The following is a 24,963-nucleotide window of genomic DNA, read 5'->3' on the forward strand; positions in this document are numbered from 1 at the left end:
ATAAACAAGCATCTAAATGAATCACATTGTGGTTAGGCTTCTCCTTCTCCGATCTTTATCTTGCTTGATTCCTGTGTACTTGCTTTCCTTCTCTCTACTGGTTTATCCCATCAACCGCTACAGCCCTGGCCTCCAAAGGCCAGGACAACTGATGGGTCAAGTTGATTAATGTTATCAAGAGCTAAGGAACATTGATATTGGTTCCCCAACAAACTCAAGGCAACCTAATCATAGTTTGGGTAAAAAATGTTGCCGTCCTTGGTGAAGTAACATTCAACCTCCCCCCTCTTTGGCAATGCGCACAAATTTATTGCTTGAAAGGGCAATTTGGTGTCCATGCTTTAGCTGACCAAAGTAAGTAGTTAGTAGAGAATTTCAGACACAAGCCTTATTTGGAGAAACTGTTTAAATACAGCAGCAACTGAAGAACCCCATTCACTGTCGAATACCAACTGACGGGTACAAAGTGACCAAGTTGAGGGTCCTTAACGTATCTGGTTCTCACATTTACATGCTACACAGTGCCATTTCTTTTAGTCGAAATCCAGCTGAAGCAAGGACACTCAAAATCCTTGTGTGCCTTTTGTACCACACTTTTGTAATTGGTCTTCTGCATATCAAGAAAGAAAAGGAAGGACACTGTGTAAATGGACTTGTTAGCAAATGTCCATACAAGTGACCGTAATATCGTTCTTGCTCTTGGATAATATGGATTAATGATAGAGTGCGAATTGAATAGAAATTCTTCCTCAACTGGCAGGATGGCTCAGTGAGTTAAGCACTCGTTGCGTGTGTGTGTGACCTGTTGGTCTTGAATTTGAATCACAACAATACCCTCAAATGTGTATCTTACTCAGATCAGCAAACTGATTACCACTGAATTGGATAATAGTAGCTTTCTCTGCGTACAGTGTTTAAAAATTGCAACAAACGGTATCACTGGTTCGATAAAATATACTATTATTATTCATTTAAGGATATGCTTAACAAAAATGGAGATTCCCTTTTCTGAACAAGAGAAAACACATGTTGTGGCAAGCAACGGATATTTCCACTCCCTGCTTCGATGCTAACAGACTGAAAACCTCTTTAAGCCCTTCTGAAGACCAATCAAGCAGTAAACAATATTTGCTCAATAAGTTCACAACTTTTTTTATGCCTATCTCCCTAACTTTAAAATTTCACATGATCATTTTAATCTAATGTCTTAGAGCAGTACAAGGAACAATCTCGTGGATTTCTTATGGAATTGAGTTCACACATGGAATATGACAGACACTCACCAAAAACAAAAACATAACATACAGAACTCAAATGGGTGATAAAACGCCATGAAGTAAGACACAGAGTCAATGGAATTTGTGATTGGCTGTCATTTCTCCTTTATATTTCAGATTGCGTGCTGTGATTAATCCATAAATAACTTAACATAACTGATATATCAAGACATCATGACCGTGAACAGCACTAGAGGCTGGGGGTAGGGTGGGGGGATGTGATGTACAAAGAACATGATAATGAATTTACCCACATGGAATTAAATCTGAATTTGCATCTCTGCCTTGACGAATATTCATGAGAATGTGAAGAAGCTAGATTGCTTGACCATCCCTAGTTGGAACATACTGGTTTTAACCACTGCTGAATGTGTCACTAAATCATCTTTTCTAAGGATCGGGGGCCTCATTTATGAGGCCCCTTGCGCCATCGGAACGTCACTTTTTGTGATGTTCCGTGGCGCAGAAGCCTGCATGATATTTATCAGGCAGCACTAAGCCACTTTTTTTCGCTTAATGCTGCCTGATAAATATCAGTCCCTTTAACGCAGTGTTCTGCGTTAAAGGGGCGTGCAATGGGTGTTGCTGGGGGCGTTCCCCGCAACATCTATGGCCTTTTGACACTGCCCCAGATTTACGAGAAATTGTAAATCTGAGGCAATGCCAAAAGCTTACGCCTCCCCAGGGGAGGCGTAAGGGAGGCGCAACGGGGAGAAATGTCTTTATTTCTCCTCGTTTTTCCTTTTTCTATGTGTGCTGCATTCTGCAGCACACATAGAAAGAGGAAAAGCCTCTTGTGATTATTTTTGTACAGAAAGGTTTCCCTTCTTGTACAAAAATAATCATTTCCGCAACGCAGGCACCCTTGCACCATTGTGAAAAGGTGCCTGCGTTGGCGCAGGCAGCCCATTGTGCACCGGCGCAGGGGAAAAGGACAGGAATGCGCTGTATCTTATAGATACGGCGCATTCCTGCCCTTTTCTTTTGCGGTAGGGAAGCGCAGCAGGAAGGCCTGCTGCGCTTCCCTTCGACAAAACCTCATAAATGAGGCCCCCAGTGTTTTGGTTTGTTACAGTGCCATGAATACAACTATGGAATGGGAAGAACTTTTGTATGTATCCTGTACAAAATGGAAGGTAGCCAAAATTCGTGCCAGAGACAAGAAAATGGCAATTTTAGATTTGATTACAATGAACATACTTTACCACTCTGGAGAAGTGTGGCTCACTGGTTAGAGGAGGCAGACCTGGAAGCAGAGGTCAGCCCGGGACCAGGGTTCAATTCCCGGCTCGGCGGGGTCTTGAGTCCTAAAATGTCCATGGACTCGACAATTCTTGCTCCGGTGCCTACTCGATTCACGGGTTCACACTCTGCCACTCTGGGCAATAGCTTGCTTAATCTCCACAACGGCCCCTCGCGGTGGGATGCCTGGCTTTCACCTTGCGGATACCCTGCCGGGGTTATCTCACAGGGGAATACCAGGACGGGTTCCCTAAGCAAGCGCTTAGAAACCGCTCGGTGATTTGCGCTATATAAATTCCTGTACATTTACATTCCTGTACACTCTCCACCAAATTAAAACTATTACCATAAAATCCGTAGAATGAATGCTGTCAGAGATTTGATTGTTTTCTTATATGTCACTCGATATGAACTGCCTATATTACTGGTTTTTAGTCCTTCATATGATTGGAGCTTTAACACAGCTCATGTAGCACAGGATCACTGACAAATTTGAGAACTCATTAAAATGTTTCCATAAACTTCCATAAACATCACAAATATCCTGGAGAAGTACATGACGGAAATGCATCAAATATATCAAACAATTTATAAGAGTGATGGAACAGGACAGAGATCACAGTTGAAGGTAACCCCATTTCCACTTTTCATTTAGGAATGTAAAGTTTAGCAGGAACTGAACTTCTTGTTTTAGTTTTAGCACTGGTAAAAAAGCACCTCTGCCGAAAGTGTTGAAGAGAGAATTGTATCTGAATAATCAAAAAATGTATGGATATAGGAACATTTTGGAAAGTGAAGATGTTAATTTACACAGGTTATTAAACATAGTAAAACATACTGAAGTACAAAATAAATCAAATGATAAAAAGCCTCAAATGGATCTTGTTGCTCTGTACATTAATTCAACCTTCTCCACTGTTGCTTCTTGTCCAGTGGATTCAGTATTAATTACCAAACAATTTGTACATACCAATTCTTACTTAGGAAAATACCTTGGTATACTATGACATTGCGGTAAGCTTAGAACTCACCCCTAGCTCCTCCTCTCCTAGACCCTAGCTCAGATGAAGGGATAATTCAAGACACTGTTACTTTAAAAGAACGAGTAGGTAACTTTTAGTTTTCGTGACACAACAACATCCTGCTGCTGAAGTCCTTGTTTTTCAATATCATGGCTCACAGTATATAAACATTCAGGGCCTTATTTATGGATGTCTTGCGACACGCTTGCACCACTGTTGTGTCACTTTTCGGTACGCAGCAGCAGCGTAAACAATGCACCATGTTGCGCCATATTTACAGGGAGACGCATCTCGGCAAGTGCGTCACCTTGTAAAGCCGTGCACCACGCTATACCTGTGTCATGTATAATGTATACAGGGTGGGTGTTCCCACATAAAAAGGGGCCGGAGAAGTGTTGCAGTGAAATCTATGAGATTTCACTGCAACACTGCTAGGAATCTACTGCGTCCAAATGTTATGCCTGCCTAATGGCAGGCATAAGGGTGGTACAGTGCAGTGGGAATTGGCCTACCTCAAGGATGGCTGGAGTTGCGCAATGCTTGCGACATAACTCCAGCAAAGCGTGACTTTTGCGCTGACGTATACATCAGGATTCCTGACGTATCTGTCATTCCTTGCCACATGGAGCGCCGTACTTTAAATACGGTGCATTCATTGTGTCGCAAGGAGGGCGCAGTGAGAACTGTTGCATCGCTGTTTTACTACAGCAATGCAACAGTTTTCATAAATGAAACCCTCAATTCAGAGAATGGATAACACTGGTCATTCAATGGAGGAATCAATAGTTCTATCCCAGGTGAGAAATTAGATATTTGTGTGGATGGAAACTCTCTGGTAGAAGGAACCACAAGGTCATCTTAAAGGCCAAGAGATCAACAGCACGTGTGGAAGACTCGGGGCAATAGGGACCCTGACCAGATTGAACAGAGAGTCGTCATCTCATTGCGATGCTTGCTGATTTTGCTGATCCACTGTTTGGGTTAGTTGTTCAAACTGTCTGGGGAAACCTGAGCCTTAGCTGATGTAACAATCTGAATCTAATGTCCCATTATTTCTGCTGAACATGACAATGACAGTAGAGGATAACCAACAAAGCATTCCCAGAATTATCACACTTTATTATTATTATTATTATTATTTTTAGTGTTATAAAGCCCCATAGGGTTTCCTTCTGAAATAGGGAAAACTTGTAAATGTTTAGTAGGTGACAACAAAAAGGCAACTGGCCCAACAGTCTGACCAGCTTGTTTCCAGAATCGCCAGCGTTTACTCCTGGAGTACAGATGTCTTCAACACAACCCACCCAGGTTACCTGTCCATCTACAGTATCTTCCATCACATTCATCATTAATAACTCACTCTTTCACTCAGTGTGTCACAGAGAATTTCATATAATACCACTGCCTTTCCAGACAGTCATTTCTCTTACCAGAAGATCCCTTGCTTTTAATCTAATCTAGAGCAAAGAAAACCTGGCTCGTTTATTATCCCCAAGAAGACCAAGTTTTTGTAACTTTATCACGTAATGGAAGAACGGTTTACAGACCACTATACATAAGATCACAGCTTCTGATCCCAAAAGCCTTCTGGTCACGATGCAGTAGTAAGTTCCATTTTTGTTTTACCCCAAACTAATTCAGATAAAATCCTTTTTCTTCTGGAGAGATTAGTTTTGGATGAAAAGTTCCCATGCAGATGTCGGTGAAGGGCGCATGTCCTCTTTCCCTTCGCTCACATATCTATATTTCAGATTATTAAAGACAAATCGTTGAGCTACTTGGTGACACCAGCATATCTGCAGATGTGTTAGAAAGTATCCTCTAAAATTACATATATATGTTTAATATTGTGGATTTTTTTGGTTTTACTTTTCTGCTGTATTACCCAAAGCCTACTTCATTATATGTATCAAGTTCATCAATCCTCACAGGAGCACCGTAGATGTGTCCACCCATCTTCAGCATGTCTCCATCAGCAGGCAAACTCCTCAAAGCTCCCTAGAGTCGGGTGACGAGGTAGCATTTTCGGTGTGAATCCGAGGTTGTCGGAGTGACTCCAAAGTGTTTCGCCCGTGCTCTGCGACCAGGAGTGACATGGTTCAAGAATTGGGAAAATAAAAGATTGATAACAAAAGAGAGACAAAAGGAGGAACAATTAGAAGGAACGAATCCAGTGTAATAGCTTACTTTCGATGTTGCTACAGTTTAAGAAAACCTGTAAGGCATAGCTAGGCACAGAGTATGAAATTGTGTTTGCAGCTTTGCCTGCATAGCTATTTTCTATCTCTGTGGAATAGTACATTACCAAATGTATTTTATGATCTGCAAATTTGTGATCAGTGCAATGCCGTTGAAAGGATGAATGTTGAAAGCACTTGGGACTCAGAAAGCAGAATGGTTTGTGCTGGCTCTGCTGAAAGGGTGGAAGGGCAGGAGAAATGTCAACCACCAAGTCAAACCAGACTTTGTTCTAGCCATCCTACAATACCCTTGATGGCAGTTCACCTATGTTTGAAGAAGCATCCAGTAAGCTTGAATTTGCCTGCCTTGAGGGCAGTGGCGGCTCCTCCGCTATGGCAGAGGATCGTCCCACTGCTTTCAAGTAGTGCGAGAAGAGGAAAAATTTAATGATAATCACTTTCAGTAATTATCATTCTATGTTTGTGCTGCTTTGCCGGGGCTGGTCTCGGAGCAATGACTGTTTGTCCTCTGGAACCTCCCAAACCAGTCATGCACACTTTCCCTGTTCTCCATGAAGGCTGCATTACAGCCTTCATGGAGAACATGCCCAGGCCCCCATTTCCTGGTTGCGCGTCACACCAGGAAGCTCAAAGCATATCAATGCATGTTGTGATTGGGCAGGGAGCCTGGGTGCCTACTAATCAAAACGCTGCATTGCAGGGTTGTGATTGGTCAGTGGGGCCTGACTGTGCTTCCTGTTCCTCAATGAGAGCAGGAGCAGAGACGCGGGACCCGGCGCAAAGGTAAGTTAGTTAATTTTTTTTTAATGATGCGCATCCTCGCGTGACCACCGACCCCCATCCCCCATTCCCCATCTCCCGCCCACCCGCCCAGCCACCCTGGAGCCATGCCGGCTACCACTGCTTGAGGGACGGTGTGCTAGATTTATCATAATCTCTTGTTATCTGTAATAAATGTTCCTATGCGCCTATAGAGTATACTAGATACTAGTGCATTCTGCTCCAGAGTAGATTTAGAGGAATGTATAAAACAGCTAGGTCATGGAGAATGAAAACAATGACACAAAGAACATATATTCAAAGTACAAACTATATACGTGCACTTGACAATATATTGACTGTGTACCTTAACTCTAATAACATGTGCAAAGCATTTAAATGCATTACTGAAATATATTCACTGTAGAGACTAGAGATTTATATATGTGTGCACTAATGTTTAGTTAAACAATAAAACAATGTATTTTTTTTTAGTTTTACAACTACATTTCAAGTTAAATTGCATTTATTTTGAAAGTTATAATTTCACATGTAAGCATGCACTCCTGTTACTTGTGTTTTACATTGATCCTCAGAGTTACACATGCATGTATAACTTTGGGGCATATTATCAAGGACCGGTGTTAAAATTATCGCCGTTTTATCGGCAGGAAACTGCCGATAAAACTGCGATAATGGGCTTGATAATATGCCCTTGTTAATTCCCATAGAAGCCCATGTTAACACAAGAAGATGGGTTTCAATGGGAATTAACAAGGGCGTATTATCAAGCCCATTATCGCCGTTTTATCGGCAGTTTCCTGCCGATAAAACGGCGTTAATTTTAACACCGGTCCTTGATAATATGCCCCTATGTGTTTGACGTGCACATTAAATGCTTAGTTAAATTAGCCTGACTACAGGCCTCAGTTGAAAAGCATTTTGCTTCACTAGCATGTTTTCATCTTTCCTTGCAGATTTATTAACAGGAAAGAGCACCGCAAACACCTACTGTCAACTAAGGGACTCATTTATGAAAACAGTTTCATCGCTGCTTGAAAACAGTGATGCACCAGTTTTACTGCGCCCTTCTTGCGACAGGATGGATGCGCCACATTTAATGTATGGCGCTCCATGTCGCAAGGAATAACAGATATGTCAGTATTTTTGACGCAGCTGTAGGCGTAATAATGACGCATTGCTGGAGTGTGTCTCAAATGTGACAGAACTCCAGCAATGGGTCATTACACGTGGGCAAGTCCCATGTTAAATGTGCCTGGGTCTGTCTTACGCCTGCTGTGAGGCAGGCACAATATTTTGACACAGTGGAGTCCTAGAAGGGGTGCAGTGAAATCTGGTAGATTTCACTGCGCCACGTCTACGAGGCTTTTTGCGGGGGAATACCCACCCTGCATACATTATACCTGATACAGGTATAATGTAACATACGGTTTTCCAAAGTGATGCATCTGCTTGGATGCATCACTTTGTAAATAGGGCGCAACATGGCTCATTTTTTACGCTGCCGGTGCATCATAAAAAGTGATGCAACGGTGGCGCAAAAGTGTTGCAAGTCCTCATACATAAGGCCCTAAATTTTGAAAGGAAAGACCAAGAACAAATCCACTAAACAATACAAGACCTGGAAAGTGCTAATCACCAGCTCCGGACCTGGTCAGGAGCTGGGAATACCGAAATGAGTAAGTGCCTTCAGTGAATACCAAAATGAGTAAGTGCCTTCTGTGAATACCAAAATGGTAGTACATTCAGGATTTTGTCTTAAGTTGGTTCTGTGAATCAGGCCCATAGAGAGAAAAGGAGAAGACACTTTAACCCTCATGAACGTCCAAGGTGGAGAGGGAGAGAATAAATAGAGGATAATCCCAATAAACATTCAATGGATGGGCAATCATTATGAGAGGAGGGTAATGGCCGACATGAGTACCGAACAGACACTAGGGGCATATTTAACAAACGTTCATGCAGGACGGCAATCAAAGTAGCTGTGCTGCATTGTGTGAACAAAAAAGTGCTGGAAAGCACCATATCTACTAAGATATGGATGGGGCTGTTCAGCTCCCACCTAGTGCTGGAAACCTTGTGGCTAGCACCAACGCAGGCCCCCTTGCACCATGGTGCAAGGGGGCCTGCATTGAAGACAAGCTTGTTTTTGTGCAGGAAGGCACACCTTCCTGCATAAAAACAATCTTGTAAGGCAATGTTCTCTTTCTATGTGTGATGCAGACTGCATTATACAGAAAGAGAGAGTAAAGAGGAGAAATAAACATATTCCTCTCGTTACGCCTCACTGGTGAAGGAGTACCATTTTGCCACATTCCCAGGATTACTAGCTTTAGTTAATCTGTGAATAAGATACAATCCAAGGGTGTATGCTTGGGAACGCCCATGCTCCACCAATGGAATGCCTCCCAGATGTAGTACAATGAAATGCAATGCAAGAGGCTGTTTTGCACTTCATTTTGTTTCCCAAGCCATACAAGGTGACACAAGTGGGCCCTTACATGGCTTAGTAAATACCAAGTAACATTTTGTGTTGTGGCTGCGTCAAAAAAGTGGTGCAACCAAGACTGAAAATGTTAGTAAATCTGGGTCAGAGTCCTTGAAGATAGTCCTCCTCCTCCCATGAGCAGTCCAGCACAGAAGGAGAAATCAAACTGCCAAGTACCACATAAAACTATGAAGACATTATGAACTGATAAAAAAAAAGGAGTCAGATACGGGCGTAGCTACCAATGGTGCAGGAAGAGCAATGACACTGGGACCTACTGAGCCCTGTTTATTTTTGTATTTTAATAGCCATCCACAGAGAAGGGACCCATTTGCTTTGTTTGCACCTTGGTCCACGGCACTCTTGCTACTCCACTGGCAGTCAGGAACTAACAGTGGTAGTGGCCATGTACACGCTGAAACACTGCACAAAAAGCAGGACAATAACATCCATTTGAGTGTACGACGAAGGCAAACATGTGTAGCCACTCCTACAAGTGTTGACCACGGAAACATGCAGTTTTTTTGGGACTGACCAACAAGTTCACAGCTGTATACACCTCCATGAACTGAGAGCAAAGCAACTGGACATGCCATGTTATAGAAATGACAGCATATTTTGAAATCAACATCTTTTAGCACAGTAGAAATGCAATTCAGAACATATTCTAACATAAGTAAAACGAATATTTAGAAATGCCTTACAAAATGTGTGAATTTCTTTTAGATGAATAAGTAAATAAAACCAAAACATATTGTAGAGTGACAAATATAGACTAGAAAGATGCTATTAGAAAAACCTCAGTGAAATTGCATGTATTTTAAAATTTTGCACCAAGCAACTATACTTTAGCCTGTGCAGCGACTGGTATGCAGACAAAATATCGATATTTAAATATCGATATACAATTATATCGAAGTTTAAATATCGAAGGGACACAATATAGAAGGTAAGTAATATCGATAAATTTAATATCGATATTAGTAATATCGAAGTTTGAAATATCGATGTCAGTAATATCGATGTTAATAATTTCAATGTTACTAATATCGATTTTTTAATTATTTTTGTGTATATTATTATGTATTTATTATGTTTTTAATTTATTTTTATGTAATGTAATACATTTTTGTATTTTAGTACTGTAGCGGGTTGTGGGTTTATAGGGGAATAGGGTGGGAAGTAATTTAATTATGTTAAATTAATTATTAATTAGTATGAATTATCAATTAATTTTAATTAATTGGTAATTAATTTTAATTAATTGATTAATTGATAAATATGTTCTGTAGCGGGTTGTGGGTTTATAGGGGAAAAGGGTGGGAAGTAATTTAATTATGTTAAATTGATTATTAATTAGTAAGAATTATAAATTAAATATAATTAATTGATAAATATTTGTAATTAATTTTAATTAATTGATTAATTGATAATTATGTTCTGTAGCGGGTTGTGGGTTTATAGGGGAATAGGGTGGGAAGTAATTTAAATGTAATTAAGTAATAACGTTCTTTAATTAATTGTTTTGTTAATTATATAATTGTTAATTATTAAATGGTAATTAAATATTATTATATGGTATTCATTTTTTATTTTTTTGGTTAAAAATATTTTGCTAATCATGTTTTTACTAATTATGTATTGGTATTTGTAAATGGTTTATATTTATTTAATAGTTAATATTTTTATTATTTAAAAAAATACATTTATTTATAAGTTTGCTATTTTTACCCCTACGCTATCCAACACTTTCCCTACTGTTGCACTCTCTGGAGTTGGAATAGTAATTGTTACCCCTACGCTATCCAACACTTTTTCTACTGTTGCACTCTCTGGAGTGGGAATAGTAATTGTTACCCCTACGCTATCCAACACTTTCCCTACTGTTGCACTCTCTGGAGTGGGAATAGTAATTTTTACCCCTACGCTATCCAACACTTTCCCTACTGTTGCACTCTCTGGAGTTGGAATAGTAATTGTTACCCCTATGCTATCCAACACTTTCCCTATTGTTGCACTCTCTGGAGTTGGAATAGTAATTGTTACCCCTACCCTATCCAACACTTTCCCTACTGTTGCACTCTCTGGAGTTGGAATAGTAATTGTTACCCCTACGCTATCCAACACTTTCCCTACTGTTGCACTCTCTAGAGTGGGAATAGTAATTTTTACCCCTACGCTATCCAACACTTTCCCTACTGTTGTACTCTCTGGAGTGGGAATAGTCATTTTTACCCCTACGCTATCCAACACTTTCCCTACTGTTGCACTCTCTGGAGTGGGAATAGTAATTTTTACCCCTACGCTATCCAACACTTTCCCTATTGTTGCACTCTCTGGAGTTGGAATAGTAATTGTTACCCCTACGCTATCCAACACTTTCCTTACTGTTGCACTCTCTGGAGTGGGAATAGTAATTTTTACCCCTACGCTATCCAACACTTTCCCTACTGTTGCACTCTCTGGAGTGGGAATAGTAATTTTTACCCCTACGCTATCCAACACTTTCCCTACTGTTGCACTCTCTGGAGTGGGAATAGTAATTGTTACCCCTACACTATCCAACACTTTCACTACTGTTGCACTCTCTGGAGTGGGAATAGTAATTTTTACCCCTACGCTATCCAACACTTTCCCTACTGTTGCACTTTCTGGAGTGGGAATAGTAATTGTTACCCCTACGCTATCCAACACTTTCCCTACTGTTGCACTCTCTGGAGTGGGAATATTAATTTTTACCCGTACGCTATCCAAAATGTATTTAATTTTTTAATTAGTTTTACATTGTTATTAATTGTTATGTATTTTAATATTTTATGTATATACATTTATTTGTAATTTATTATATTTTCATTTATTTATAAGTTATAAAAATAATTATTTTAGAGTTATTATTAATGAAGTATATACTATGTATTATATCTTTATTATTATTAGTTTTTATTACTTTATTTATTAATTTTAAATATTATAATATATTTTTAACTATGTTTATTACAGTTATAAGTATTATTTTGTTAATATTACATTGTTTTTTTATTAAAATAAAACGATATTTTCTTAAAAACTATATTTTTGACATCGATATATTTTTTTCGATATTTTTGTACTTACCTTGTTAGAGATAGGATCTCGATATTATTGTCCTCGATATTTTTGTTGCAATATTTTGGTAGGTAGATATTTTTGTAATCGATATTTTGTCATAGATTCGCAGCGACTATGTCTAAAACTTCTTTTCGACTTTTGCTCATAGTAAAACGTTCTGTGCAACAGCCTAACATTGATGTCATTTTAGAAATGTGCTGACTTTACTATTTTGTTCATTTACTTCCTCTAACCCCATGTTAGATCATTTCCATTAGAAATAATAAGCTTATTGAAAATGAATAGAATAAATGTTGACGTAGACTTATAATGTTCCTCAAAAATTAACTCAATAAATGTTTTCACATTTGCTGACTAGCCTTTTTTTCTGTGCTGAAACTCACAATGCGTCTTAAGCTTAGGTAAGAGGGTTCTCATGGGAGCCTTCCTTCATGCAACAATTGTACCAAAGGACTATATAACTTTGGATGACGAGAGTGAGAGTACAGACTCTGGGAATCGGAAGAAGATGCATCGTATGATTGACACAATACATGTGTTGAAAGGTTATATTAACAAGGGTTCCTAACTAGTCACACACAGCTCTACTTTCCCCAAACCGCTTTTGGAAGTCTTGCTGTTGGATTATCCTCTGCCTGTGATTCATCTTCATGGCGAGTTGATTTCCTTTCGCCTTTTTGACTCATGGGGGTACAGGGCCTACTACACTCCAATTACGACTATTTTTTACTGTTTCAGGCACCATTTTCCTTGGCTGCATAATGGCCAGTGTTGAGAGCGGCGTTGTTCTGCTCCGGAGTGCCAGGCACAGCTCATGGCGCTAGATGGTGGAGGTGTATGAGAAGGCCAGGTTGTCACAAGATCTCGAGTGAGCTTTGTAGCACTCTTGCCCCACGAGGCTCTACTTAAGTCACTGCCTCCATTACTTTCTATGGAAGGAAGTTGCAGTATCAGTGATTGGCAGTGAGTGAGGCAGGACCTTCTCAAGGCCTGAGCTGCGAGTGCGTAAGGGAAGCCGCTGAGAAAGTGAGTATGCAGCTCCTTTACCACTATTCTTATTGCAGCCACAGCAAACTTAGGAGCGGCTGCACCTACCGGTATTGGGAGCAATGATCTCCGTTGCGGCTTGACGGAAGCGGTTGACTGGCATGGCAGTGCCTGGATTGGCTGCAGTGCTCCAAGCCCTGACCACCCCTGAGGGGGGACATTTCTGAGACGTGCCCGCTGCTGCTACATAGCGTAGAACAGCGAGCCGGGCCTACATGCCTTGGGGCCTCTACCTTCAGGTGCAGAAGCTACTGTGTGTCTGTGCAGCCCCTCTTGCTAGTAGCACCTAGAGCTGGTGGGTCCGCAGTGAGCACGAGGAGGAGCAGTCTGGGGTTAAGCGATGCGCGACCCACTTGCTGGGCCCACCGCTGCAGAGAGCTGAAATTGGATCAACCGCTGATTGCCTGACCTGAACAGGCGCGAGGTTCTGTGCTCCGGCCATGTGGCTAGCAGCCCTAGTTGCATCAACAGCTATGGCTTGGTAGGTCACCAGTGATGTGGTGGAGTAGTGGAAAATTGCAGCACCACTTAGCACATGACTCAACACCACAGCTTGAAACACCCTGCTGCATAGTATATTTGTTGTGTTCAATACTTCCTTCTGGCATCAGTGGGGGTTGCCCAGACTGCAAGTCCCAGAGACGCCTGCTTCCAAGCATGACTGAACACGCGACCGGAGGCTCCATCAACTACTGTTCGGGGCTCCCGCTGTGCCAAGAGCGGGCCCGTCTGTGCCCATCCGCACCCAAACGAGGCCTGGCCGGCCCCCCTCCCTTGGCTGGAGTAGGCTGGAGTCGGCCAATGGGACTACCCGCATCTTCTTCGTTTGGTTGGCAGCAAGAAAAGTATTTTACCCTTGGAGAAGTGCGTTGACACAGTGAGTATATATTGCCGCCCGTCTCCAAATCAGTGGCCTGACCCCTTGTAATTTTCCATACTTGGTGGTTATTTGTCAGTAGATCGCTATGGGGAAAAGGAAGGCAGTGCCCATTGACAATCCACCCCATTGCAACAAGAGAGACACTATTGACTCTTTTTGGGCAAAAGCGGTGGGGGCCATCTCAAAGGAGATTGATAGACCAGAGAGGAGACCTCTGGGGTCTGACTGCCCTCCTTTATCCTTGGCTGGGGAGTCTGCAGCTAATGAAACTTCAAATCCGAAACTCCCAAACTTCCAGGAAACTTGGGATCCTGTGACAGGTGTTTTATTACCCCCACTACCTGCCCCATAGATGCAAATTTCAGTATACCTCCCCCTGACCCTCCTCGTACTAGTGGCAATGATGGGAGGGCAACACCAGTCGATAAACAAGAAGTGCCGCCAAGGGGCTCTCCAGCTGTAAAGAGGCTGCGAAGAACTAAGAAGCAAAACGAGCCCCAAAGAAGAGGGGAGGAAAATGTAATAACAAATAACTGGTCAGACCAGGGGGACTTTTGGGATTCTTTCAAGCAAAACATTACAGAGTCGTTGACGGATTAGTTGTCTCAGTGGTGGGACAAATTGAATAAGGCATTGTCTTACTCCCAAGATACCCTCAAGAGAATGGAAGGAATATTGTTCACCATCTATAAACCCCCCCATCCCAGAACCCCCGACACAGGCAGCACAATCTGGAACGCCTTTGTTTTCTAATTTAAATTCTGCACCATTACCTAATAGACATCTGAGCAGGGGTGGGAATCAGTTACACGAAGTAGACCACGGGAGGGTTCCCTCTAGCATAGCTAACCCCCAAGTTAGGGCTGAGAATAGGGATTTTGGTGACTGGCGCACTGCGCCAAGGGTGCATTAGACACCCATGGAACGTTCATCTATTAAAAATAGTCCTGGATTACCAGTCATTGATCTCACCCCTGCTTGTTGACCCTATAACGTGGTTTTGTGGGTTAGTTACTCACAGTGAGGAACCCACGAATAAATTAACAAAGTGACGCATTGGCTAAGTAAATACAGCAGATTTAATGTGTCAGATCAGTGCCAAATTTTGATGGCAAGGAGGATCTCTTGGATTGGCCGTTCTAAGAAAACATTTGAGGGAGACTGTGTGATCATCTCATTTAGATCTCTAGAGTTTGCACACAACATACTGAGACATTCTGCCCAGTTTCCTTTTTATGCTTCTGGCATTAAGCCACTTCCACTAGGATTTATTTATAGAACTCCAGCCAATGTTGTAACTAATATCCCGGTTTTAGCCCTGGGAGGGAGTGTCTGTGCTGTGGGGGGATAGAGGCCACATCTAATCCTTAACCCCCCCTGTCGGATCTTAACGGTTTAGACTGACATAAGGCGGGCAATTGCAATAACATAGATCAGGTTACACCTGCTAAATTATCAGCATGTGAAAGTAAGTCCAATGAGCAAGGGTTAGGCTCAAAGGACAACTTGATAGCTGCCCTAACCCCATTAGCACACCGGATCCCTAGGTGGAAGCCACCACATGTCATACATCCTTTGAGCAGGAACATGAGGGAGACCTAACTTTTATCTCCTGGAATGTGGCAGGCTCAGCCTCCAAATTTGAAGATGCTGGATGGATCGAATTTATTAGAGCATTCAATATTATCTACATTCAGGAGACATGGGAAGTTGTTAACAAATTCTTCCTTGAAGGACATAAGAAATTTTTCCTTTCTGCAGTGAGCTCCACGTCGGGGAGAGCGAGGGGAGGAATAGTCATTTTCATAGCCCTTAGGCTTGGGGGCTCTGTGAAGCTGGTGAACTGAATACCAAAGTGTCACAAGGCCTTAAATTAGCGTTAAGGAGAGCGATGAGGCTAACAGTAATTCATTTTTATAATGCCAAAAGAAACTAGCAGGACCGCTCTAGTCTGATGGAGTTAAGCGGCCTTATGGAAACGCTACACGGAGATGATCTCCCCCAGGAGAATATTAAGTTGTTAGGAGATTTTAATTGCCACTTATCCCCTAATATGAATCAGTCTTTGCGAGATCCCCACATATGCAGGGAAATTGAAGGCCTGCATATGGAGCACTCTTCAGATGGTTACGAATTACATGTGATCCTAGATACCTTTGGGATAATATCCACAATTGATAAGGTGCCTAAACCCCCAAACTGCATTTAACCGCTATCTTATAAAGGGAAAGGTTGTGCAACAACTATTGATTTTATTTTTGTTTCTCCATTCTTGGAATACTACATATCTTCTTAAAAAATTTTATGTAGCCCTTTTAGTGACCAGAAAGTGACCACAACGCGCTGGTCTTGTCTCTTGTGATGCAGGGTATTCTGGTAGCGCCTGATGGCATGAACATGGGTACACTATCAGCCACAGATCAGGGAAGGCACCTACATTGGTCACTGGTGGATATTAATGTGTTTAATCACTCACTTTTTAGATTGCGTCAACAGGAGATAATAAAGTCTTTAGACATGTCATCTTCAGAAGAAGAAATAGTTTGCTCATTTATTGTTATTGCTCAGTCCGTGGCAAGTTTGTTAACCACCCCAGGAGCTTCTAATTGTTTGGATAAGCCGAGATGGTTTGACAGTGAGTGTTCCAAGGCGTACAGGAACCTCAAACTAGCCCTGAAACAGTCTCCTCGTAACAGACCCTGGGAAGCCAGTTGTTGGTGGAATTATAAAAGGGCCATCAAGGAACGGAGGAGAAAGTAACAAAAACAAGCTTGGGAGGAGTTGCTACAAGCTAATGATTTAAAAGATAGCACTCTTTTCTGGAAGGTCATTGACAGTCCCTGTTTTTCCGAACCAGATATGCCGAAGTTACGTCATCATATTACTGCGGACCAATGGAAGGCTCACTTTTAGACTGTTTACAATTTAGGTCATGAAGAGGAAGTTATTAATGACTCACAGCCCTTGCCCTGTGAGGTCCCTATTAGTTTCCTTCTTGATGAGGTTAGGTTAGGCATAGAGGGACTGTCTCAGAATAAAGCTCCAGGACCGGATGTGATCCCTCCAAACCTGTTCCCTAACAATATTGAGGTGTGGGCCCCGGTTCTAACAAGGGTATTAAATGCTGCAGTATTGGCAGCTATGCCACCTTCATGATCCACTGCCATTATTGTGCCGATTTTCAAAAAGGAAGATAGGGATAACCCGTATTGTTATTAGCCGATCTCCCTTATTGACTAGACGGTGAAGGTTCTTTGGAAGGTGTTAAATAGGCTTACTGAGTGGGCAGATAATAATCACATTTTATTGAAGGTGCAATATAGCTTTCGTTCAGGTAAGTCTACAGTAGACTAGTGTCTGAATCTTTATCTTTTAAGCTCTAAATATACGATTGCCCAGGAGGGATCACTTTTTCGGGGTATTATAGACCTGACTGCAGCATTTGATCGAGTGAACATGAACAAACTGTGGATTATATTGGGGGAGGTGAGCCTGCAATCATAAATGTTTTAATGACCCTCTATACAGACACCACTGCTAAAGTTAGGTAAACTTAAGAAGGGGGACTCACTGATAATTTTATTTGCACGAGAGGGCCCACCAAAGGTGTATCCTTGTTCCTTTTCTTTTCACGCTATATATAAATGGATTAGAATCTGCCCTGTCATCTTTACATACAGATATACCAAGAATAGGCAGGAGACCAGTGCCCGTTTTGTTGTACGTGGATGACGCTGTTCTCTTAGCGCGTACACTGCGGGCGTTGAAAGTCCTAACAGACTGGTTTGACTCCTTTGTAAATGGGTTGGACCTGTCCCCTAATTTTACAAAATCATTTGTGATGGAGACAGGCAATGCAGGGTCCAGATCAAAAACGAACAAGACAGGCTCACATAGTCTATCTAAGGCCCCTTCATTATCTAATCTGGGCATTGTGTTTGATGATGAATTAAATTGGAAAATTGTGAAAGAAGGGAAGCTAAGGGATATGAAAAAATATCTGGGGGCAATTGCTAATTAGGTACATGGTCCCCAGGGGTGATTTTGAAATTGTATCAGTCCTTTTGTCCCTCTAGGTTTTGTATGGAGGAGAGGTCTGGGGGTACATGGGGTTGAAAAAATTCAGATGGCGCAAAACAAGTTTTTAAGGCGGATGCTGAGAGTCCCTCGGGGCACTCCGTCCTACACTATACACAATGAACTAGGCATTATGTATATATCCGACCTAGCCGCTGTTAACCCCTGCTGTGCTAGGTGAATGCATGGTCTAACAAAGAGGCATCCTTTAACCAGGCTGTATTCCAGGATTGCCTTCCACTTCACAATGCTCTTACAATTCAGTGGTTAAGGAATAAAGGAAACTTCATCAGTAATGGGAAGAGCCGATATTTTTATAAAATATGATCAATTAAGGATACAGGATAAAAGTCTGATCAAAGACCTGTTTCTTAAAAATGCCATGGTAGATCGTGAGAGCATGGAACTTGGAAAACCCATGGTGAGAGGATTCACCCTAGTTAACTCAGTACAGGGTATGGAGACTTATCTGCCGTTTGCGTGGAGTACAGGGTATGGAGACTTATCTGCCGTTTGCGTGAAGGGCGTTGCCCACTTCCCCCTTCCAGCCGCAGAGTGTGTGGTACTGGTGGAGTGGTGTAGTACTCCCATTACACACACTACTTAGACCCCTCCTGAAGTGGGCACGCAGCGGGCATGCCGCCGACACACTGAAGGCACCCCAAAGGCAAGCGCGTCTGCGCATGTCCGCGCAAGGGTCCAGAACCCCTGGTTCTTCTTTAAGGTATACATGCTGTTACTTCTCAGCAGAGATGTTGGCCCTTAGAATTGCAGTGGAGTCCGACTGTCTTCACTCGATTGTGGTAGACACCAGAATGAAGGACTGTAGGAATTGTAACTTTTCATTGACATCAGTTGCAGAGGAAACGGAGAAGCGGGAGGGAGGGCAATCTAGCGGTGATCTTTAGAAAAGAATTCCAGCTAAAAATGTCCAAATTGCCAAACTCTGGCTGTGAAACGGCTTTTTTTAACATGACTCTTAACACCAACAGGTCAGTTGTGAGTCTTTTTATCTAGAGACCCCCAGGTCTGGCAAGAGCATTCATTGATGCTCTGGCTGAGATAGTGCCCCCCACACCATCGGCTATCCCAATTTTATTATTCTGGGGGATCTGAATTTACATCTGGAGAATAAAGAGAGTCGAGAAATTGCGGAGATGACTAGGGGACTACAAGACATGGGTTTAGTGTTGAATCTATTTTGTTGACAGAATAAAAGCGGTGAACAAGTCAAGTCGCTTACAACCCAGCGGGCCAGCAGAGTTAGTTTCAGCTCTGCAAGTAGGTCGAGGTAGATTTTAAGACTTTCAACTGTTACACACAGCAAGCAGCCTACAACCCAACACGCGGTACAAAAGGGGGTGGTGATGGACGGAGCATCTGAATAAATCAAACACTCACACCCAGTCAAAAGATCTGGGCTGAATCCATCACCGTTCTTTAGCCCACTCCGCCACCCCAGTTCAGACATGGCTATATGCAAATCAGTCTGACCCTGTGCCTCATGGGAACAGTCCAGCCCGAACTGCCAAGCCATGTCTTTCCTGGACCCGAAACAAGCTTCCGAGGACCGGTTTCTGGCATTCCAGCCGTCTTCAGCCCGGCTTGCTTGAATCCAGTGGCAAAGTGAGCAAGGGACTCACGTCTGAGCATACCCTGCCACACCTATGGCGGCCAAAAGCGGTACAAAAGGGGGGTGGTGATGGACGGAGCATCTGAATCAATCAAACACTCACACCCAGTAAAAAGATCTGGGCTGAATCCATCACCGTTCTTTAGCCCACTCCGCCACCCCAGTTCAGACATGGCTATATGCAAATCAGCCTGACCCTCTGCCTCATGGGAACAGTCCAGCCCGAATTGCCAAGCCATGTCTTTCCTGGACCCGAAACAAGCTTCCGAGGACCGGTATCTGGCATTCCAGCCGTCTTCAGCCCGGCTTGCTTGAATCCAGTGGCAAAGTGAGCAAGGGACTCACGTCTGAGCATACCCTGCCACTCCTATGGCGGCCAAAAGCGGTACAAAAGGGGGTGGTGATGGACGGAGCATCTGAATCAATCAAACACTCACACCCAGTCAAAAGATCTGGGCTGAATCCATCACCGTTCTTTAGCCCACTCCGTCACCCCAGTTCAGACATGGCTATATGCAAATCAGTCTGACCCCGTGCCTCATGGGAACAGTCCAGCCCGAACTGCCAAGCCATGTCTTTCCTGGACCCGAAACAAGCTTCCGAGGACCGGTTTCTGGCATTCCAGCCGTCTTCAGCCTGGCTTGCTTGAATCCAGTGGCAAAGTGAGCAAGGGACTCACGTCTGAGCATACCCTGCCACACCTATGGCGGCCAAAAGCGGTACAAAAGGGGGTGGTGATGGACGGAGCATCTGAATCAATCAAACACTGACACCCAGTCAAAAGATCTGGGCTGAATCCATCACCGTTCTTTAGCCCACTCCGCCACCCCAGTTCAGACATGGCTATATGCAAATCAGTCTGACCCTGTGCCTCATGGGAACAGTCCAGACCGAACTGCCAAGCCATGTCTTTCCTGTACCAGAAACAAGCTTCCGAGGACCGGTTTCTGGCATTTCAGCCGTCTTCAGCCCGGCTTGCTTGAATCCAGTGGCAAAGTGAGCAAGGGACTCACGTCTGAGCATACCCTGCCACACCTATGGCGGCCAAAAGCGGTACAAAAGGGGGTGGTGATGGACGGAGCATCTGAATAAATCAAACACTCACACCCAGTCAAAAGATCTGGGCTGAATCCATCACCGTTCTTTAGCCCACTCCGCCACCCCAGTTCAGACAAGGCTATATGCAAATCAGTCTGACCCTGTGCCTCATGGGAACAGTCCAGCCCGAACTGCCAAGCCATGTCTTTCCTGGACCCGAAACAAGCTTCCGAGGACCGGTTTCTGGCATTCCAGCCGTCTTCAGCCCGGCTTGCTTGAATCCAGTGGCAAAGTGAGCAAGGGACTCACGTCTGAGCATACCCTGCCACACCTATGGCGGCCAAAAGCGGTACAAAAGGGGGTGGTGATGGACGGAGCATCTGAATCAATCAAACACTCACACCCAGTCAAAAGATCTGGGCTGAATCCATCACTGTTCTTTAGCCCACTCCGCCACCCCAGTTCAGACATGGCTATATGCAAATCAGTCTGACCCTGTGCCTCATGGGAACAGTCCAGCCCGAACTGCCAAGCCATGTCTTTCCTGGACCCGAAACAAGCTTCCGAGGACCGGTTTCTGGCATTCCAGCCGTCTTCAGCCCGGCTTGCTTGAATCCAGTGGCAAAGTGAGAAAGGGACTCACGTCTGAGCATACCCCGCCACACCTATGGCGGCCAAAAGCGGTAAAAAAGGGGGTGGTGATGGACGGAGCATCGGAATCAATCAAACACTCACACCCAGTCAAAAGATCTGGGCTGAATCCATCACCGTTCTTTAGCCCACTCCGCCACCCGAGTTCAGACATGGCTATATGCAAATCAGTCTGACCCTGTGCCTCATGGGAACAGTCCAGTCCGAACTGCCAAGCCATGTCTTTCCTGGACCCGAAACAAGCTTCCGAGGACCGGTTTCTGGCATTCCAGCCGTCTTCAGCCCGGCTTGCTTGAATCCAGTGGCAAAGTGAGCAAGGGACTCACGTCTGAGCATACCCTGCCACACCTATGGCGGCCAAAAGCGGTACAAAAGGGGGTGGTGATGGACGGAGCATCTGAATCAATCAAACACTCACACCCAGTCAAAAGATCTGGGCTGAATCCATCACCGTTCTTTAGCCCACTCCGCCACCCCAGTTCAGACATGGCTATATGCAAATCAGTCTGACCCTGTGCCTCATGGGAACAGTCCAGCCCGAACTGCCAAGCCATGTCTTTCCTGGACCCGAAACAAGCTTCCGAGGACCAGTTTCTGGCATTCCAGCCGTCTTCAGCCCGGCTTGCTTGAATCCAGTGGCAAAGTGAGCAAGGGACTCACGTCTGAGCATACCCTGCCACACCTATGGCGGCCAAAAGCGGTACAAAAGGTGGTGGTGATGGACGGAGCATCTGAATCAATCAAACACTCACACCCAGTCAAAAGATCTGGGCTGAATCCATCACCGTTCTTTAGCCCACTCCGCCACCCCAGTTCAGACATGGCTATATGCAAATCAGTCTGACCCTGTGCCTCATGGGAACAGTCCAGCCCGAACTGCCAAGCCATGTCTTTCCTGGACCCGAAACAAGCTTCCGAGGACCGGTTTCTGGCATTCCAGCCGTCTTCAGCCCGGCTTGCTTGAATCCAGTGGCAAAGTGAGCAAGGGACTCACGTCTGAGCATAACCTGCCACACCTATGGCGGCCAAAAGCGGTACAAAAGGGGGTGGTGATGGATGGAGCATCTGAATCAATCAAACACTCACACCCAGTCAAAAGATCTGGGCTGAATCCATCACCGTTCTTTAGCCCACTCCGCCACCCCAGTTCAGACATGGCTATATGCAAATCAGTCTGACCCTGTGCCTCATGAGAACAGTCCAGCCCGAACTGCCAAGCCATGTCTTTCCTGGACCCGAAACAAGCTTCTGAGGACCTACAACCCAACACGGCCAGCTGCGTCTCAAGAGAGATGGTAACTGGTAGACAATGCTGAGGGCAATCTCCCAAGGGAAATGTAGGGCAAGAGGTCACAGGTGCCTTTTGGCAGTCCATGAGGCAGTAGTCTCAGTGTGAAATGTCAAGTTCAATATAGAACGGAACCAAAGAACGTAAAACAGTAAAGCAATCAAAACAATTCCCACACCCTCCCCCCACCAAATCTCCTCAGTGAGCCACTCAATAAGCGAAGAAAAGAAAAGGGAAAAGGAAAAAAAGGCAATATTAAATCCAGGTATCCTATATGCCACAGCAAAGAAACTAGGTCTGCAAGTGGAAAGACATGGGTTTAGAAGTTAGTACATACCCCCACGCACATTAGGGGCCATATTTTGGACAACATCTTCTCTAACACTTATCTAGTAGAAGCGCTGTTGCCAGTGCCCGTAGTCTGGTCCGACCACTCGATTCTCCCTTTCAGGATTGTAAATCCAAGAAAGGCCCCCTGCAATCCTGGAAAGCGATCAGAGCCCATAATGATCCGGAAATGGGCTTCTCTAACCCATGATATCTTTAGGGATAAATTGGCGTTAAGCACTCCGGAATTAAGGGATGAAACTCAGATAGCAGAGAACCAAGTCTCTCTTTGGATCAGGGAGGTAGTGGACTCCGTGATACCTCTGAAACCTTGCAAGAGTACCCGTCTAACTCCATTGGCGAAATGGTTCTCAGAGGAACTGGCATTATTGAAAACCGAATGCAAATGCCTTGGGGGAACGCTGGAGGGGGAACTATTTGACTGAAAATAAACTGAGCTTAGAATACTTAAGGCTTACCATCATCGAATTAAGAGAGCATGTAGGGAGTTTTATTCTAAGCAAACTGCTTCAGTAAAAAATTCCACTAAGAATATTGTTAGTGTTGTCAAACAATTGACTTCCCTAGAACGTGTCACAGCAGTACTGCCTGCTTCCATGGACTACTGTAATAAAGTAGCGGATTTCTTCTTGGGAAAGATAGAAAAAATATACGCAGCATTCCCTGAAAGCAGCAATTAATTATATTCCTGCTCCAGCTATAAAGGATTTCTGGGTCGAGGGCAGGTTTTCTTTCCGCCCTCCTGAAGAAAGTGACATCCTAAAACTTATGGAAATAGTTAAATCTGGGTCTCCTCTGGATCTGATCCCCCTGAGACTTTTACTGTGAGGTTTAGAAGCCATCGCACAAAACTTCTGAAGTTATCCTTTAGCTCAGGGCATGTTCCTAGTAATTGGAAACATGCTATGGTGGTGCCACTGCTAAAGAAACCTTCTCTAGACCCAGCTCTTCCGGAGAATCTAAGACCTATATCAGTGCTTCCCTACTTTGCTAAAATTGCGGAAAAACATCTGAACATTCAACTGACCACGTTCTTGGGAGAAATATGTTTTGTCCATGAAACCCAGTCTGGTTTCAGGCACTTCACAGTACCAAATCAGCCCTACTTTTGACATCGGAGGCCTTGAAAATTACCGTTGATGATGGAAGGACAACCGCACTGATTCTACTGGAGAGTGCTGCGTTTGACACAGTCTCCCACGGCATTCTGTTGGAACGGTTGTGGGAGGATGGGGTTGGTGGCAGCTCATGGGAACGGATCAAACACTTCTTGAAGAATAGATCCTTTCAGGTCTTACAACCCCCTTTTAAGTCTAAGGTGTGTCCTCTGTCTTAAGGAGTACCACAGGGCTCGGCCCTTAGCCCTACTCTATTCACTGTTTACATGCACCCCCTTGTAGTGTAGTTCCTATATTCTCATTAGGCTCTGCGCATTGGAATACTAGCTCAAAGGTCACTAGAAACTTTCTCGAGTTCACAAGAAGGAATTAGTTTCTGACGACCGCATAAACATGACAACTTTTTTTCCCCAAGATAAAACTGATCATCAGAGTCATGGAAACAATAGATAAATATTTCACTCAGTCAATCGTGCATGCTTTGTTTCACCAGAGGTGCAGAGAAAATAGATAGACGGAGTTTTCAATAAAAAGGATTTATTGAACAGTCTTCTTTCTCAAGCATAAGAAGTGAACAGCTACAATCATAAAACTGGTTGCAAAATATAATGCATACAGTAGAAAGAGTAGAATAAAATAATACTGTAAGCGCATTGTATGGTTCCTAAACCATAACGAAATACATACATAAATAACAGAGGCTAAAAGTACTCAACTGTTGCTTCTAAAATACGCCTACCCCGATGTACCTAACCTAAGCTTAGT

General features: G+C 43.6%; 1 protein-coding gene across 3 annotated transcripts in view; it reads right to left on the bottom strand.

Moving 5' to 3' along the window:
- Window positions 1-4,029: 4,029 nt before the first annotated feature.
- The window catches only part of LOC144827483 (acid-sensing ion channel 1C-like), a 574,677-nt gene continuing 553,743 nt past the window's right edge, over window positions 4,030-24,963 (bottom strand). For all 3 annotated transcript variants that reach the window (XM_078685779.1, XM_078685778.1, XM_078685777.1), the window contains one exon: window positions 4,030-5,618. In XM_078685779.1, the coding sequence (XP_078541905.1) occupies window positions 5,514-5,618 (105 nt within the window). In that variant the 3' untranslated portion in view covers window positions 4,030-5,513. The remainder of the gene's footprint in view (window positions 5,619-24,963) is intronic.

The sequence above is a fragment of the Lissotriton helveticus genome, chromosome 4_1 (assembly GCF_964261635.1).
Source record: "Lissotriton helveticus chromosome 4_1, aLisHel1.1, whole genome shotgun sequence".
NCBI lineage: Eukaryota > Metazoa > Chordata > Amphibia > Caudata > Salamandridae > Lissotriton > Lissotriton helveticus.